The sequence below is a fragment of the Lepisosteus oculatus genome, chromosome 2 (assembly GCF_040954835.1).
Source record: "Lepisosteus oculatus isolate fLepOcu1 chromosome 2, fLepOcu1.hap2, whole genome shotgun sequence".
Lineage (NCBI taxonomy): Eukaryota > Metazoa > Chordata > Actinopteri > Semionotiformes > Lepisosteidae > Lepisosteus > Lepisosteus oculatus.
In genome coordinates, this window is record NC_090697.1 from 12,283,978 (window position 1) to 12,300,652 (window position 16,675).

General features: G+C 40.9%; 1 protein-coding gene across 5 annotated transcripts in view; it reads left to right on the plus strand.

The window, feature by feature from the left end:
* Nucleotides 1-16,675, plus strand: part of mboat2b (membrane bound O-acyltransferase domain containing 2b) — a 133,802-nt gene that overhangs the window by 94,605 nt on the left and 22,522 nt on the right. For all 5 annotated transcript variants that reach the window (XM_069197246.1, XM_069197252.1, XM_069197247.1 and 2 more), the window contains one exon: nucleotides 11,470-11,524. In XM_069197246.1, the coding sequence (XP_069053347.1) occupies nucleotides 11,470-11,524 (55 nt within the window). The remainder of the gene's footprint in view (nucleotides 1-11,469; nucleotides 11,525-16,675) is intronic.

Genomic DNA, 16,675 nt, shown 5'->3' on the forward strand with positions numbered 1-16,675 from the left:
AATGAAGAAAGTCAAGAATAAATCTTAATAATGTGATGAGGAGTTAAAAATGTAAATCTCATAATATTTGATGATTTATTAAATTTAAAAATGTAAACAGCTGAACTCTGGCTAAGTGGTCTATATTCATGTTTTGTTAAACACACAAGGAACTATTATCCATCCATCTGTCCGGTTTGGAACTGCATTATCCAATACAGGGTCACAGAGGGAGTCAGAGCCTATCTTGGCCATCAATGAGCACAAGGCAGGATACACCCTGGACGGGACACCAGTCCCTCACAGGGCGTATACAGACACCCACTGGCAGCAGGACCAATTTTCCCAAAGGCCCATTAACCTACCAGTACTGTATGTCTTTGGACCGGGGGAAGGAAACAAGAGCACTTGAAGAAAACCCAGGCGAACATGTGGAGAACATACTGTTGTAACAGACGAATAAGTTCTGGATCCCGAGATGAAGTTGAAACACCTGAGTTTATTGCAAGCAAGGAACAATAAGAATTGCTCAGAGAATGTGTTGAAAAGCTCCAGTTTATATAGCCAACGTCAGCCGTTTCTGACGCAGATTGTTACTATGGTGATGGGGGGAGGTCACCTGTGTTCGGACATTCTCCAGACCTTGAACACTCTGCACGGCTGGTCTCTTCTGCCCATGGTTCGGGAGTCTCTATCTCAAACTCGGAATCTCTTATCAGCTAACCCCTGCCCCTGCCATAACTCATAAGTGCTTAAGCATGGAATTGCTTGTGCCAAAATAAGTCTTTGTGCAGAAAGGAATTAGTTAACCCTTTTTTCACATCTTGTATCTTTCTGCAATACAAACGCCACACAGTTGGCATCCCAGGTCTCAGATTGAACGCGGGGCTCTAGCGCTACAAGGCAGAAACTGCACCACTGTGTCACCTACAGGAACTGTTATATCCTGCTGAAAATATAATTGCATAGGTCTTCCCTTTTTGCTATATGGTATGTACGGTGTGGAAGAAATCACATTAGCTACTCTGTTGCTAACCTCAACCTGTACAGTATATTGTCTTCAGTTTAGAGGCCACAAGAATGCTTGATTTTCACTTCAGGTGGAGTCATGTCATTAGAAAAGAGAAATGGAAGGACACCTATAAAATAGAAGTTTAAAAACCATTACGAGAATTAAAATATATACAGTATAGAGTAATCCCTCAGTTTCACAAACTTGGGATTTAACAGACAAAATAGGGAGTTTTGCCTGTAAAATCAGAAATACTGGACCTTCCTCACAAAAAAGAACACAGTAAAAAGCAAAAATAATAAAACAACTAACTTCCTAAACAATAGTAAATTAACATCTTTTGTACAATATACCTTTAAATAGGTCTAAAAGGTATGAATATCAATGGTGCCCTATAGGGTAGGGAAATTGCTAATGATGGGTGTTTTGTGTTTTGTATGCTTTAGGGAATTCTTTATAATTTTGGAAAGCACACTAAAATGCTATCAATATGTAAAAAAAAAACACTTTAAAATGCATAAATAATAAAACAAGTGCAAAATAAATACTAAATAGGTTTAAAATTCAGGAATGTCAATGGTGCCCTATAGGGGAAGGTCAGTTGCTTGTGATCACGGTAGGCGCTGTGTGTGTCTCGCACGCTTTAGCAAATTGTATTCAGTATGTTTACGACACATGAAATGAAGACCTTGTATATTTATGATAAAAAGAGTACAGGAATAATTTTCATTGACTGTGTTGATGGTAGTTAAAACATTAGTCAAAAGATCCAGAAAGCATCTAATACTATGTACAGTATATATTGATGTTGTGTTGTTGGGCTGACAAAACATCACTTGTGATTGAACAAACATTCAGCAATAACAGACGCCCTTCCCCCACATTAGCCCCATTAAACCAGTGGTGTACTGTACTAAAAGATCTGTATATATGTCCTCCTTACTGTCCCCCAAGCCCGTCTACATTGTATGGGCGACAGGGCCTTCTCCTGCTATGCCCCCAAGCTCTGGAACTCCTTGCCCAAGGATATCAGAGAGTCACCTTCTCTAAACTCCTTCAAATCCAGACTCAAAACCCTCCTTTTCAGAAAAGCCTTTACTTAACTGGTTCCATTCTTCACCCCTCTGCTCTTCTTAATACCATCTTCCACGGTCTCCTCTATTGTTATTGTTGTATTGTTGTAATTATAATTGTGTCCTGTCTTGTGAAATTTTCTTATTTATTGTTGTAGTCTTCTTATTTATTGTTATTGTCATCCTGTAAAGCGCTTTGAGAAGCCACCTTTAAAGGCGCTATATAAAATAAAGTTTATTATTATTATTATATTGCATAATGCCTTGCTTAGCATAAACCATGTTTTATCCCAAGAATTGTTTCACATGCTTGTTCTTGATTGTAACTGAATTAATGAAGCATTTTCTGATTAATACCCTGTGTTAGCCATAGTCCTTCATTGCAGAGTAATGAGGAGCAGTGAAGTTCCCTTTCACAAAAACATAATCCACTATTGTATTTCCTTTAAGTAATGATTAGTTATACCCTACTGAATCTCATTAGAGTAACTAGTTGCACATAACTAATTACTCCCCAACGATGCTGATATCTTCCGTCTTTTTGTAAAAGAAGAAGCAGAACAGTAATACAATTTTACACATGAGGGCTTTTCAAGGAACTCCAAACTGCTCTGCAAAGAGCGCGCAAAAGAAGGTAAAAATGAACTGTACTTGATTTGGCGAGACCAAGAGTACGACTGAACAGCACATGAAAAGCTTTAGTAAAAAGATCAGGCTTGAGCATATGAAGAAAATGTCGCGAGCGGCAGAGCTTCTAATAGGTCTGGACAGTGGGTTCACTCACTGGGGTGGTGGTGGTGTAGGGCCTGGTCTTCAGCTGAGTCAGAACTTCAGAATCGGCTGGATGGAACACAGTGTTCCTGTCCGGGGGAGTCGAACCCATTTGCTACAGGAGGCCAGATTGATTGAAGTGCACTTCAAGAGGGGGCATACAGTACATACCATAAATTATTGAAATACTAGGCACGGCTGTTAAGCGCTATTATTTATTTTTAGTGTTCAGCGGTTTTTGGTATGTATGTTACAGTGACATGCCCCCGTTAACATGCAGTCAGCAGTCATTTTGTCTTCACTAGATGCAGAATTTAGGTCATTACCCTCCGAGTTTACCATCCATCTGGAGTGTTTTTTTACCATTAAGAACTGTAGTTGTGTACAATATCATGGTTGCGATTATAGCAGACTATAAATCTCTGTTCTGTTAACACAATATTGTTGGGACATTTCAGTCACCAGTTGGTGAAAATAAATGTGCAGCTGTAGACACCACACTCCTCACAATACAAACGCTTTGACTAATTTACACTGCGTCGATGGTCTTTCTGTCTGGAGCTGATTCCCCTTTGATCTCGCTTAATTAGTGATTTTTACCATTTAACAGCCTACTTATTTCTGACAGCTGCTGCAGAAGCAAAATAAGGAAAGCATTCTCATAAAAGCTTGAAGCGATAGAAAGTATTGACAAAGCCAAAAGACACGTACTGCCTTGAACTTGGCTGTGTCGTCTTTATCTTAACTACCTCGCCAGGTTGATTGGTCAGATTATCAAAAACACAGAGCAGTATTCTCATTTGAATAAGCCTGCACCCATAAGGTAACCGCGAGTAATAACAAAAAAGTTCTAGACCTCTAGAACGAGACGTACGTTTTAACCTGTGATGTAACAGATATTTCATTTTCATTACTCTGAATTTTGCACAATTGCTCAATTACCTTTCCAAACACTGAGGTGGGGTTGGAGAATCTGCAGGACTGCAATGCTAGTTAAGGCTGATCTCCACTCTCCACATTTGTGACCTTCTTCTGACATCGTTTGTAGTCGGTGCACTGGAGGCATGTAGAGCAGAGCTTCAGGCACCACATCCTGTTCATGTTTGTTTATTCTTCAGGTTTAATTTTATGTGTCTTTGTGGTTGAGTGTAAAAATGTATTTATTTGCTACTGTATATATTTCAGTGTAGATAATTATTTTATTCATTATACTATCCCAATATCATGTCCTCATGGTCCAGTACCTCTTAATAATTATAGTATGCTTGCAAGGGTGATAGCAGGCCCAAGTGCTGCTAGTTTCCATGACCCGTCAGCTGAAACCCTGCGGCTGAAGCGTTTTGACCAGTTCGTGAGGGACGAGGCGATCAAAGATACCGTGTTTGTGCTGGGCCGATAGCTGGTGTTCGTCCTGGAGGGCACAGCTGCAGGAAATTGGTGTCTTGATGAGCTAAAGCTGTGAGCTGTCCTGTGTCCTGTGTAAATGGGCTGTCAGAGGTCTCTTGCGAGACTGCAGAAATCCTCTCGGAAAGCACAAATGCGTGTTGGAAGAACACCTTCAGCAAGCAGCCTGATGGGCGGCTCGTGTGTCTATGCAGGGAGAGCAGCCTGAGATAGCAGGAGAGGCCGCTGATTGAGAACTAGGTTGTAAAGGGCCGATCTTCAGTTTGAATGCGGGTGTATTGTGCGAACAAGGTGGCTGGGAAGGTAATAAGGAAGAGAGACGGGGGGGGGACGCCATCAGCCTGAGGTGCCATGGAGGCTGTGTGCACAGGTCTTGTGTATTATTCCCCCTCGCACCATTTTTACACAAAGACTCACTCCTGTCAAACAAGAACTATGGCATCTTCAGTCAGTAGCAACGCAGTTGGATGGAGGTAGAGAACCACGGGGGCTGCTGCCCGTACTTTGACAGCAATATCATATGACACAAACTGAATCCTGATTGATAGCTTTGACCTCTGAAGTGCAATTTATAGAGGAGGGGATGTGCTGACGTAGAGCAAAAAGCATCACTGCACATGGGACCTACAGTACAGAGGCTCATTTAGTACATTAAAGAGAACACACTAAGTAAAGTGTTACAATAGTCAAATTATGAGGATGTAGAAGTATGTATCAATATTTAGTAATACTATTTTGTGTGACAATCATTTAGCGGACATTTTCTCATTTGCCTTTTTTCCATTGTGGAAAAAACGAATGTAAAACTCTGGGCGATCGGTACTTAAACATTTCAGATGTTGCTACGCCTCTGAAAAGTATGTACAGCAGAAGGTCCCTGGCAACAATTTACATTATGTATCTGACAGAGCTAGGATCTTAACTAAACAGTGTTATGCAGGTTTCCAACATGCACTTTTCATGAAACCTGCAGTGGTAGTATCTAATTTAGTCAGAAACTACAACAGATCTGATTGTAACCAGCACAGCCATGAATTCCACATTCATTATGGCAGAAATATCTGACCCAAGAGGTTCTGTGGAAATAAGAAAGTGGAAATAAATACAGTAAGTGAAGGACTCAGTACAGAATCCAGTGAAACACCCTGAGTAGATAGAGTAATAACAGACGTGATTTATTCACAGCTCAACATTGTACAGCTTCAAAGGAACAATTAAAGGTTTATTCCATGCCGAAAAGAGACGAATTGCACAACGTTTTGGCCGTGGAGCCTTCTTCAGGTGTCAGTTCCTCTGAGGTCTGAGAAGATCAGAAGGCCATAGGTTTTGTGGGTAAAATCAAGAGTGTTAATCTTATTTAGAGAAAAAAACAAGCTCAGGTAATGCTCATATTCCAAGTACAGTAGGAATACTTGTTGTTGTTATAGTTTATGCTTGCTTCTTATTTAGGAAGCCGAGAGCAGAGCAGTGATCTGAAAGAAGCGCAGAAAGCTTTTGAGTGTTTTTTGCAAGGATGCAGGATATAGAAAAAATAAGATCTGAAGAAGGGTCGACAGCCAACACATTGTATTTCTTTTTTCTACTTTGCTTAGTGGAATTAACATGAACTTGTTTAATTGTTTTATATGTGTCACTAAATTAAATGCTGTTCTGAAGAAAGTATTCCTCATATTTACATCTAGAAACCTGTAATTTATTCTAAGCTTCAGAAAAGACCAACGTGACAAGGAGTGTATTGAAACTTTCTCTTTTAATTCTGTACGTTTTGACAATCCACAAGTACAGTATATAGGAACAAATATAGTACAAATATAGGAACACTGGACATTTCTCATTTCTTGTGTTAAAACATGTTAAATTAAATGGCAGCTCTGCAGACACTAGTGCACAGCATTTGGTAATACTGTATATGTTAAAGAGAAAAAGCATTGGGCAAGGAAGCTCCCTTTTGGTACTCAACTTTAAGGCAATAAGTAGTTTACAGCAATGACTTTGTGCTCCTTAATGCAAACTATGCATTGACAGACATAACCATTTGTGGACTCCCTCAGTGAGCTCTCCACTGTGGATAAACTGTGGATAAGCTCTATTCATAAAATGACAAATCTTTTATTTGACTTTGACCCAAAGGGAATATTATGGCCAGCTTCTGGGATTCAGCTTTAATCTTGTGCGAATCTTTCTTGTGATGTTAGATACTCCATTGGCTGCTAACATGAAATGTTGTAAGATGTCACAGTCCACTTATGTACTGTATGATTACAGGTTCCACTTTTAAGGAGAAAACACTTTGAATTAGGAAACAATGGGGACTGGGAATAGCATAAAACAAGTCATGCTTAAGCAGATGTCGCTCAAGCTGTCCAAGCCTCCCTGAGATTTCACAGTGCAGCAATAAGAAAAGACAGTGCTCTTTAATTTGGTCAGACGGCTCTGCATTTCACTGCATAAACAGGAACAGACACGCTTGTTTCTTCTTGTGAGACTGTGTGTAGCGTTGGGGTCATTTAGTTTGGTACCTCAACTACCTCAGTTTGGTGCCCATCTGCTTGTGGGCACTCATAGATGAGGAGTATTTTTCCTGTTGCTTCATAGTTGAGCTTGTACTTGTCATTTTTGCAAACTATCAAAAGTATTTAAGCCCAGTCTGTATGCAGTTACTCTTGTCATTTCAGTCAGAAACAATGGCTTGTGAGCACAGCAGTTGCTTTGGAAATGTTTTTTTTTTCTTGTACCGAATTGGATCATATGCAGATGCTGCTAATCAGGTAAAGCACAGCCTTTGCCTCTGCCCTCAGGACACGCTCTTAGCTGACCAGTTTGCAGGGTTTCATGCTTCTTATAAAATCTACTGTTGAAAAAAAATCTTCTGTTAGATGAATGTGTTTTAATGTGTTTTGTACACTTGATCGTGTGTACCAAAGTCCGTGCAGGGAAGCAAGATTTCCATCGGTCTTTTAAATATTTTCTTCCATATGTCGTAAAATTCACAAATATATTGAATTCCGAGTGATGTGGTCAAGGGGATGAATAGGTCTAATTCAGTGTGTAGCAGTGCAATATTTGCAGGAGGGGAAGGGTTACTGTAATGTGTTCTGTTTTTCAGGTTTAAAATGCTGTGGTGGCGTACAATCAAATACAGCATTTTGTGATAAAATATAAAAGCCATAGCCTTACCTTAACATACTGTAGGGGGAGGGCAGTTAGATTTCTGACTCGAAGAGCTGCCCAAACAGAGTATACAGTATATGAATAGACATTCAATGTTATATACATTTTGTGTTTTATAAAGAATACAGCTCAGATTGTGATACAGAGAGGAGCAAAAACCTCCTGTTTGAAAGGTGATTTCTGAGAGTCTTAGGACGAACCATTAAGAAAGGTCCTAGTGTTGCAATGAATTGATTTCCTTGCAAATAGTCCTTAATGTAAAGCAGATGAACAGTTATATTAAATTCAGGACTGCAGCGCCCAGTGATACAAAATTTTCTAACCAATGTTGTAAAAGATATACAGTGCCTTGCATAAGTGTTCAGACCCTCCCTGTGGTTCCAATTTTGTGAAACTCCAACTACAAATAGACATTTTTTTTAAAAAATAATATTATATTAAAAAAAGAATGCTAAAACTGAAGACTTCTCATGTCAGAGAAGCTGCAATAAAGGTCAGCAAAAACCAAAGATAAAAATAAAACATGCTGATTGTAAGAGTTTTCAGACCTGAGAAATCAGTATATTCTCCAATCTCAGCTGCTACACTCTGCAGCTCTTTCAGATGTCATTGGTCACACAGTGGCATCTCTAACCAGGTTCCTCCTTGTCCACATTCAAAGAGATACTAAGAGTCTTTGAAATGTTTTTACTGTATATTCTCCTGGTCTATGGCTTTCTCCAACTTTTTATCCCTAGTTGTTGTGAAAGCTCCTTGGGCTTCATGTTGACTCTTTGCATTAAATTCACTACCTGACTGAGAGACCTTACAAAGAGAGGTGTATTTATCCTGAATCATGTAAATCAATGTTATTGTACACTTTCAACTAACTGTGTGGCCTGTTAAGGTAATTTTGTGCTGCTAAATTAGTTTGACACAACAAAGGATGTGAATACTGATGCAATCATCACTTTTCCATTTTCCTTTCCTATACCCTTTTTATATCCTTTTGTTTGTTGCTTTGAAGGTGTGGAGTAGGTTGTGCTTGTAACAGATATTCAAAGTGTCGTGAATACAAGCTTTTAAGTAACAAGATGAGCAAGTGCAAGGGTCTGAATATTTTTACAAGGTACTCTAATTCTATAATTCCTGATTTCTTTAGGTTTGCAACTAAAGAGCAGGGTTAATCTGACTAGTGTATAATGGTTAATGAGAAGCATCAAAGCTTTTTGCTCTAGTTTTTTTTTCTTTCCTGATTTTGGAGGAACACTTAAACCTACAAGATCCACAGCTTTCTCGGTGTATGAATTGTGAGTGTGTAGTACTGCAGAGTGTCCTTCATTTCATATCTAAGGGGGATAATGTGAAGTAGCTTATTAACAGCTGCAATCCTGCAGAAGGAAATGATCTTGATACTGTGGACTAGAATCAAGTATGATACAGGACTAAAATGATTAAATAATGACACTTGAACTGATTTCCTCTCCATCTCCCTTCCCATCTGTAGTCTGCAAGGCTTGGTGCTAATAACTAAATGTAGTGTCTAAAATGTGTGATGGCCTATATAAAGACAAATGCTTTAGGTTTTTGAATGTATTTTAGCCAATCCTTCTTATAATGATGTTCTATTAAGTTTCTTCTTTGGCACTATGCACGACTGTATTTACAGTAGTTTAAGTAAAACCCAGTGAGATTATTAGAGGTATATTTTCATCTTTACAGCCAAAGACAAGACAACATTGCAGGCACTCGGCCTTTTTTGGTGATAACAGAAATTCAGAAATCGGCATTTTTGTTTTGTTAAAGTAAGCGTTAATTTTAGAATAATTCCATTTTTATTAATATGATTTAAAGGTGTAAATGAGTATTAGAATTATTTTTTAGTACTAAAATGTTTTTAAACTAAGTCCCTGAAAGAACAGTGTTGAAATAGGATGGTGTTGCCCTAAGACCTCAGATGTGACACAGTGTGAAATATACTGGGGATTATGTTTTTTTTGCTTCGGAATAAAGAGCATGTTAATAGTACCTCCATTGAATGTTGTTTATAACATGACTGCTGAATCACACGTTATCATTATCGGTTTGAGCCCACGGATGCTGAATCCAGACTCCAGGGAGTGAAGGCACTCTGTTCAAGAGCTGCAGTTAGTAACAGCTGTTACCACCGACAGTAGGAACAAACAGAGGTTACTTCCATGCTGGAAAGTGGAAAGAAAAAAACGTTTTAAAAAAATGTTAAGGCTGCAGAGCCTACTTCAGGTGTGTACCAGGCTGGGTCAACAAAACAAAATGTCTATCTAATTTCCTGTCTGGAAGTGACCTCTGCTTCTTTGCAGCCAGTACACTGACACAGGTCAGTTAAAACAGACCTACAAGCGTCTTCTGTAGGCCTTTTCTGTACTGAAAGATCTCTGTTTCTGTTGACGTTTTAGCAAAACTGAGACAGGGGCATTATTTTACTTGAAGCGTGGTAGGGTTCTGGAAAAACCTACCCTTCCAGCACCCCAGACCGGGCTGGATGAGATTCTTGGATCCATTATCTACCAGCAACCAGGCAGGCTGGGTAGGCCGGACAGCCCACTTCTCTTTTGAAAACCATTTTATATATTGTTGCTTTTGGCATCGCAGAAGCTTGTAACGCAAAGGAGAAGCAAGTCTGACTTTCTTATTGTGCAAGGCGAAGCCCAGACATACCTTAAATCTGTCAGCGTAGGAAGGAGCTTGGGACTGAGTGGAGAGAATGTGGGAAATGGGGATCATTGTTGCGTAGTTGGAGGACAGAAGATGACTATGATGACAACTGCCCAGAGGTCCTGCAGGGAACACTGGGTGTTGTAGAAAGCACTGGGTTTGAGTCAGACATCATTTTTTTGTCTGATTTTCTCCTGTACCGAAGCATTCATTTTGGAGCTATAGTTTTACTGCTATTGCAGTTGTTGTAATTAGCAGTAAGAAGTACTATAATTTAGCTTCTGTTAGTATTTTTATTACTTCATAATCTGTTTTCAGACATTTGCGGTGGAGCCACCATAATTTTCAGGAGATGAAAGGAGGTTCAGGTTTTTATGTTCTTTCTACATAATGCTTGGTCACATGGAAGAGTTTTATCTCAACCACACGACATTAACGAAAAACCAAAGTGAACTTTTAGTTGAACTTACTACTGAATCACATTTCCATGTGTTCCTTTCATAATTGGATGTGTTATTTTAAATAAAGCATTTGTTACCACCCCGCCAAAAAAAGTGTAAAATGAAGTGTCCTGTCTGAGTGTATCTCTGCTATTTTAAAGTTATATCTAGCATGTCTGATTGCTGTAATAGGAAGGAATGTGTCATGGAAGTTTCATGCTGCTATAGAATGAAGTTTCTTTTTTGGGATATGTTTTGTCATTATGTGTTCTACCTTTGTGCAGGTAGAGTTGTGATTTTGAATACATGTGACAGGGTATGAATGTTGCCATTGGCTGTGAAAATCAGCTTTTGGCTGTTAAAATCAGAAAAGGAATCTAATAAGACTCAATTCACCATCACATATATTTGGTCAAGGCAAGAAACCACAGTTTCATTTTACAGTTCCATTTGACCTTTCTTATGATTTATTAGTGTGGTACAGCTGTGGTTCACTTGACTAGTGAAATGGGTCTAAGGTCATTAGGGAACGTTTATTATACTTCAGAATTGACCCCCCAGTTCACTCCCTTGTCAAGTCATGCTACTGTATATTCTGAAACTCAAGTACTTCCTCTTTCCGACACATGTACAATTTTTATTGAGCCAACTGTATCAAACATACACTAAGAGATGACACAGATGTCCTGTGATTTATGGAAAGCACTCATGTTACTCTGCCAGTTTACAGTCAATGCAAAGGTTTGCTGTGATCCCTTGTATATGACACATCCGCATGGTAGAGTTGGTCATGCTGGCTAGTACAGTATGTGCACTTCACTGTAACATCCTTTCTTAGTCTTGCCTTTGAGTGAGTGTCTTCAACATGAAGTAACAGAACATAACGTCTCTGGCTCCGTTCTGCCTGAAGCCACTTTTCCTGTGTTTTTTCCCCTTGTGCTTAAAGGAATGGCAAGGAGGGGAGAACAGCTGACGCCAAGTCAAAGAAGCTTAGCTGTAAGGTACGTTTTGAAGGTATGTTTTTTTCTTTCGGGTGAAAAAGCAACAGCTTGCACATTAATGCTTCCCGAGTTTCATGCCTGGGGCGAGTCCATCCATCCTTCCATCTGTCTTTCCACTGCCTTATCCAGTACAGGGCTGTGGGGGAGCTGGAGACTATCCCGGCAAGCAACAGGTGCGAGCCAGGGTACACCCTGGATGGGACGCCAGTCTATCTCGGGGCGCACGCGCGGACGCGAACACACGCACCCTCGCACCACGGCCAGTTTTTCCAGAAGCCAGTTAGCCTACCAGTATGTCTTTGGACTGTGGGAGGAACCCAGAGCCCCTGGAGGAAACCCATGTGAACACAGATGGGTGATACAAACTCCAATCAGACAGCGCCACAGGAATCGAACCCCGGGCCCTAGTGCGGTGAGGCAGCATGGCTCCCCACTGTGAGCCCGTCTGGGCTGATGTGCTCCTTTCAATTTGGTTTTGTATTATCACCCTGCAACTCACAACTGGCAGCCCACTGAAGCTCAGCAGGTGTGAGCCTGGTCAGTACCTGGATGGAGACCTCCTGGGAAAAACTAAGGTTGCTGCTGGAAGAGGTGTTAGTGGGGCCAGCAGGGGGCGCTCACCCTGCGGTCTGTGTGGGTCCTAATGCCCCAGTATAGTGACGGGGACAGTATACTGTAAAACAGGCGCTGTCCTTCGGATGAGACGTAAAACCGAGGTCCTGACTCTCTGTGGTCATTAAAAATCCCAGGGTGTTTCTCGAAAAGAGTAGGGGTGTAACCCCGGCGTCCTGGCCAAATTTCCCATAGGCCCTTTCCAATCATGGCCTCCTAAGAATCCCCCTCTATGAATTGGCTTTATTCACCACCCTGAGCCAAACCCTTAAGTGAGTCCGGTTTCCTGTGCTGTCTTAAATTCAAGTCCAATCCAATTCTGCCCTCTCCAAAACGCTGGCTTTATTTAGTCAGCCCTGATAAATTTTCCTTTTGTCCGATGTGGTTAACGTTAATAAAGACTGGCTATCTTTCTGCAAGGTTTTAAATACATTCATAATAATTAAGTGGTCAATGTTTGGCGGGGGGGTAAATGTGGATTAGAGAATTGATGGGTTACATCTAATACCCTAGCATTTTAAATGAAATATGCAGAATTATTATGAATACAATGAAACATAACCAAACACAATCATACATCTATAAGCTTTACATTCTGTTGTACTTATTACCATAAAAGCATTTAAACCCTGTTGCTCTGCCACTTCATAGGAGCAGCGCAACATTTTTCTCCCGCAATTAGGTTTTCACCAAGATATTATTTTGAGAGTCTGAACACAACCTGAGGTGATATTTATATTTTTTTTCTGAAAGCTGACCTCTGTTCTCCTTGACATGCAAGAAACATTAGTGCATTTTTAATGTAATTATAAAGCCAGCAGTACTGGGGGTGTGATCAGCTACTGACTCTTAATCAGCTTTTATTTTCACAAAGATGACATCAGAGCGAGTGTAAAAAGAGTGACGTCAAGGACCTCAGATTCGCGCCAGTAAGATGCCCTGTTGTTGCCAAGGAAACATCACGTTCCCACAACACACTGTGGGACTGCGTTTAACCAGGAGCTGTCACAACCAGGGGAGAGGCAGGAGACGGGGGATGGAAGAGCGAGAGGGGGGAGATTCAAAGGCAGAGAAAGAAGGGTTTAATCAAACCTCTACTCATGTAGCTCTGTGCTTCAAGAAGATATCTGAAATAAAGGGGGCTGAAATGTATAGTATGAAACTGTAAACATTTGAAATTTCCTTGACTAACAAAATTACGAAAGCGAATAAGCCGCAACACAAACTGTAATAGGTGCATTCCTGCTAGACAGAAAGTTTTGAGATGCTGTGAAAACTTGTTTTTGGAGTGGCATGAGAACTCTCAGTTGTCTCCAGTGGTTTTAACTCCAGCTCCAGGCTGGCTCCTGGCTTCCTCTAGCTGTCCAGCTCTCGAATGGCTCCATGGTTAAACTTCATGCTGGCTTCAGGACTCAGACAGACCCCCAGCTCCAGGCTGGCTCCTGGCTTCCTCTAGCTCTGGGGCGTCTTCAGTGCTTCGTTACAGCACTCTAGCTGCTTTACCTGCTGCGCTCCAGGTGCTTCTACAGGAAACAATGCAAAGCACTATGGTATCACTATGTTGTGTTTTTAGTGATGTTGCTTAGCTACAAATACTCCGTGATTGTTTATTAGTAAAAAAAAATGCATGCTTTTAAAATTGACTTATTTTTACCCTTTTAGGTATCTGTTTAACAAAAACAACATTTTCATTCTAAAAAAAAAATTTTACCTGTTGACAAATAAATTTAGAAAATAGGGGAAAAAAACATATTTTCTTGTATATTATATAATATTAAATAACATGGTTATGCAAGGAATGTGTATAAAATTAGCTGAATACTAACAAAATATTAAGAACTTTGTTTCCCACTTAACACGACATGAATTTGGGCACTTGCACACATGAATCATACATCTTTCTAGCTCATTTGTTCTATATATGACTAGCATTTTCTAGTTTCTCCTTTCTCAGTCTTTATTCGAGGACTGGTTACAGCTTATCAGGATAATTTTCAGTATTGCTTTTGAGAACAGTCCATCACTCTGAACTGATGTGTACCAGCACACAAAAGAGAAGGTGAGACAGCTGTGTCAACAAAGGCAAAGCCTCTCTGTGTTTGTTTTCTCATAAGCCCAAGGGCTGGAGTCCAAAGGGTGCCTCTCCTTCCCTGCACGCCCCTTTAGTTAATTGAGCAAAGCTGATCCCTTCCATGCCATTGTCCTCAGGGCTGCAGATGAACGTGCTCTCTTGGGTGGAACTGTATCACTTGCAGGGCGTTTAGAGTAATACTCAAGCCTGGGATAATAGCCTAGGTTTACTGGTTCTCAAAGACATTTTTTTTTTATTTGTGGATTAAAGAAGGCTGAGGTTTTGATAATCAGTCATTTTCTAAGCATACAGTAATAACCCTTGATGGGATTTTACTTAAAAGGTAGTGATTCATATTCAAGCCAGATTCAGGCTTGGCTTTATCTACTTTCCAAATACACTGTGAATTCACCATTTAAGGGACCATGAGTGGTTCAGCTCGATACTTTGCTGCAGTGAGAATTGCGGCAGCGTCCTGGGGTGGTTTCAGTATCTCATACACTTCTTTGATGGAGCAGTTTATCTTTTCAAATTGATATTTTTTGTGGGTTTTTTCAATTGCACAGGGGGAGTCTCTGACCATTCTGCTTGCATGAACCCTTTGCCACGTGATAGAGTGAGAGCTGGCTCCCTTGAGAGTACTGTACAGTATATTGACTCACAACATGGGCCAGCTGGGATATGGAAAAGAGCTGGATAGGTAGCCACAACTGGGAATTTCAATGAGTTTTAGCACCCAAAAAGAATGGAACTCCAAGGGAGGGAAAGGAGAGATCAGGATAGGCTCACAGTGGGATGAACCATACCTTGGATGTCAATCAAGGAGGCTTGTGAAGAGAGAGATTAAGTTTGCATCTAGACTCCGAGGATTCAGCCCCGGGAAACCAGGGTTTGGTTGTGGAGGTTATGGAGGAATCTTGACAGAATGGGATCAGCCTGAAAGAAGAGCAAGTGGATAGGGGTTCATGCTGGAAGACAGATTGGAATGGCTAACAGGCTTGTGGACATCAGATACTGTAGCTTGATGTGTCGAACACCGTATTCAGGTGAACCACAGGCTCTTGACAGGTGGTTTGCAAGGTAGCTCTTTTGCCAAGTGTGCTGCCCAGGAACAGGAGTAGCTTGCTGGACCACGGAGGATTGGAGGAATTAGCATCTGCCGGAGAGAGGCACTGCCTGGCAAGGTAGTAGTGTCTCACCATAGTTGCAGTTTTCCGTGCTCCATAGTAGAAGTCGTGGTAGTACTTTTATCACCAAAGATGGGAGCAACAGGATCAAGACGCAGCAGGGCGAATTCTTACGAATATTCTGTACAATAACAACTGCAGATGGATGAGCAGCCCAAGAGGTAGGGATAGAGGAGGGCCTTGGGTGAGAGAGAAGGCGACGGTTTTGAAGACCTCGAATTACGAGAGTGAGCTGAGAGGGACAGAGGACTGTGATAGGGTTTGAGTACAGTCACTAAAAAGAGTGTCAGTGAGAGTTCTGAGAAAGCGTTAGGGTTTTAAGTGCGTCAGGCTCCTATGGAGTAAGTCAGATTGAAAACATCTTCATTGAGAAATGAGAGACTGCTGGGGGCGCGCTCTTTTAGACATCAACAGCAGGGAGCTGGAGGGTGAATCATGACAATGCGGGGCCTTACATATGAGAAGAGAAAGGGAAGAATCGCAGAAGGAAGCAGACTAATGTAAGACCTAGAATCCTGGGTGATGAGGTGGGGGTGGGGAGGTCCAAGCACACAAGCTGTATGGTGCCAGACCGCTAACAAGATCAAGTGACATGGCTAATGTGAGTTAAGTCAGGTACGTCAGGTTTCTTTCGATCAGTGCAGTCAAGGGCTAGCACTGTCACAGACAAGCTTGATCGTTGGCAAGCTTGAGTTGCATTTGCAACACAGTCCTTTGGATATTTCTGTGGGCCAAATTCAGTGAGATCCAGCTGAGCATGAGCCAAGCACTTGATGGCCTTTCAGAAATTCCAGTGTCAATTATTTTCTAAATTCTGTGAATACAGTCAATTGTTAGCATTCTCAGTTTTGAAACTGTGAAACCTTTCACTTGATGTTGACAAACACGCAGTGCTGTGTTTTTCAGCTTACCTTTACGGACATTCGCTCTTTAGAATCAGATAACATATTTGTAAAGATGTAAACCCATATTTCCTACACAATACGGGAAATGTCTTTGATACAGACTATTCTGCAGTGGAAACTGGTTGCGGATCAAGAGGAATCCATTCCAGTGCAGCTTTTTCAACAGTTCCAATTCCATGGAAAACCTTTTTCCGGAGGTTGCTTTTCAACATTTGAGTAGTGTCTTTCTAGGTGAAAAACTCAGATTCTCATGGCACCACTTGCATTTTTCTTTGCCCTGCTGAAGAAGTTGAAAACAACTGGCAACGTTGTTATAACATTCTCTCTGTGTCATAGCGGTGTTGCTATGGAGAATACTGAAGTGGCACTGATTTTA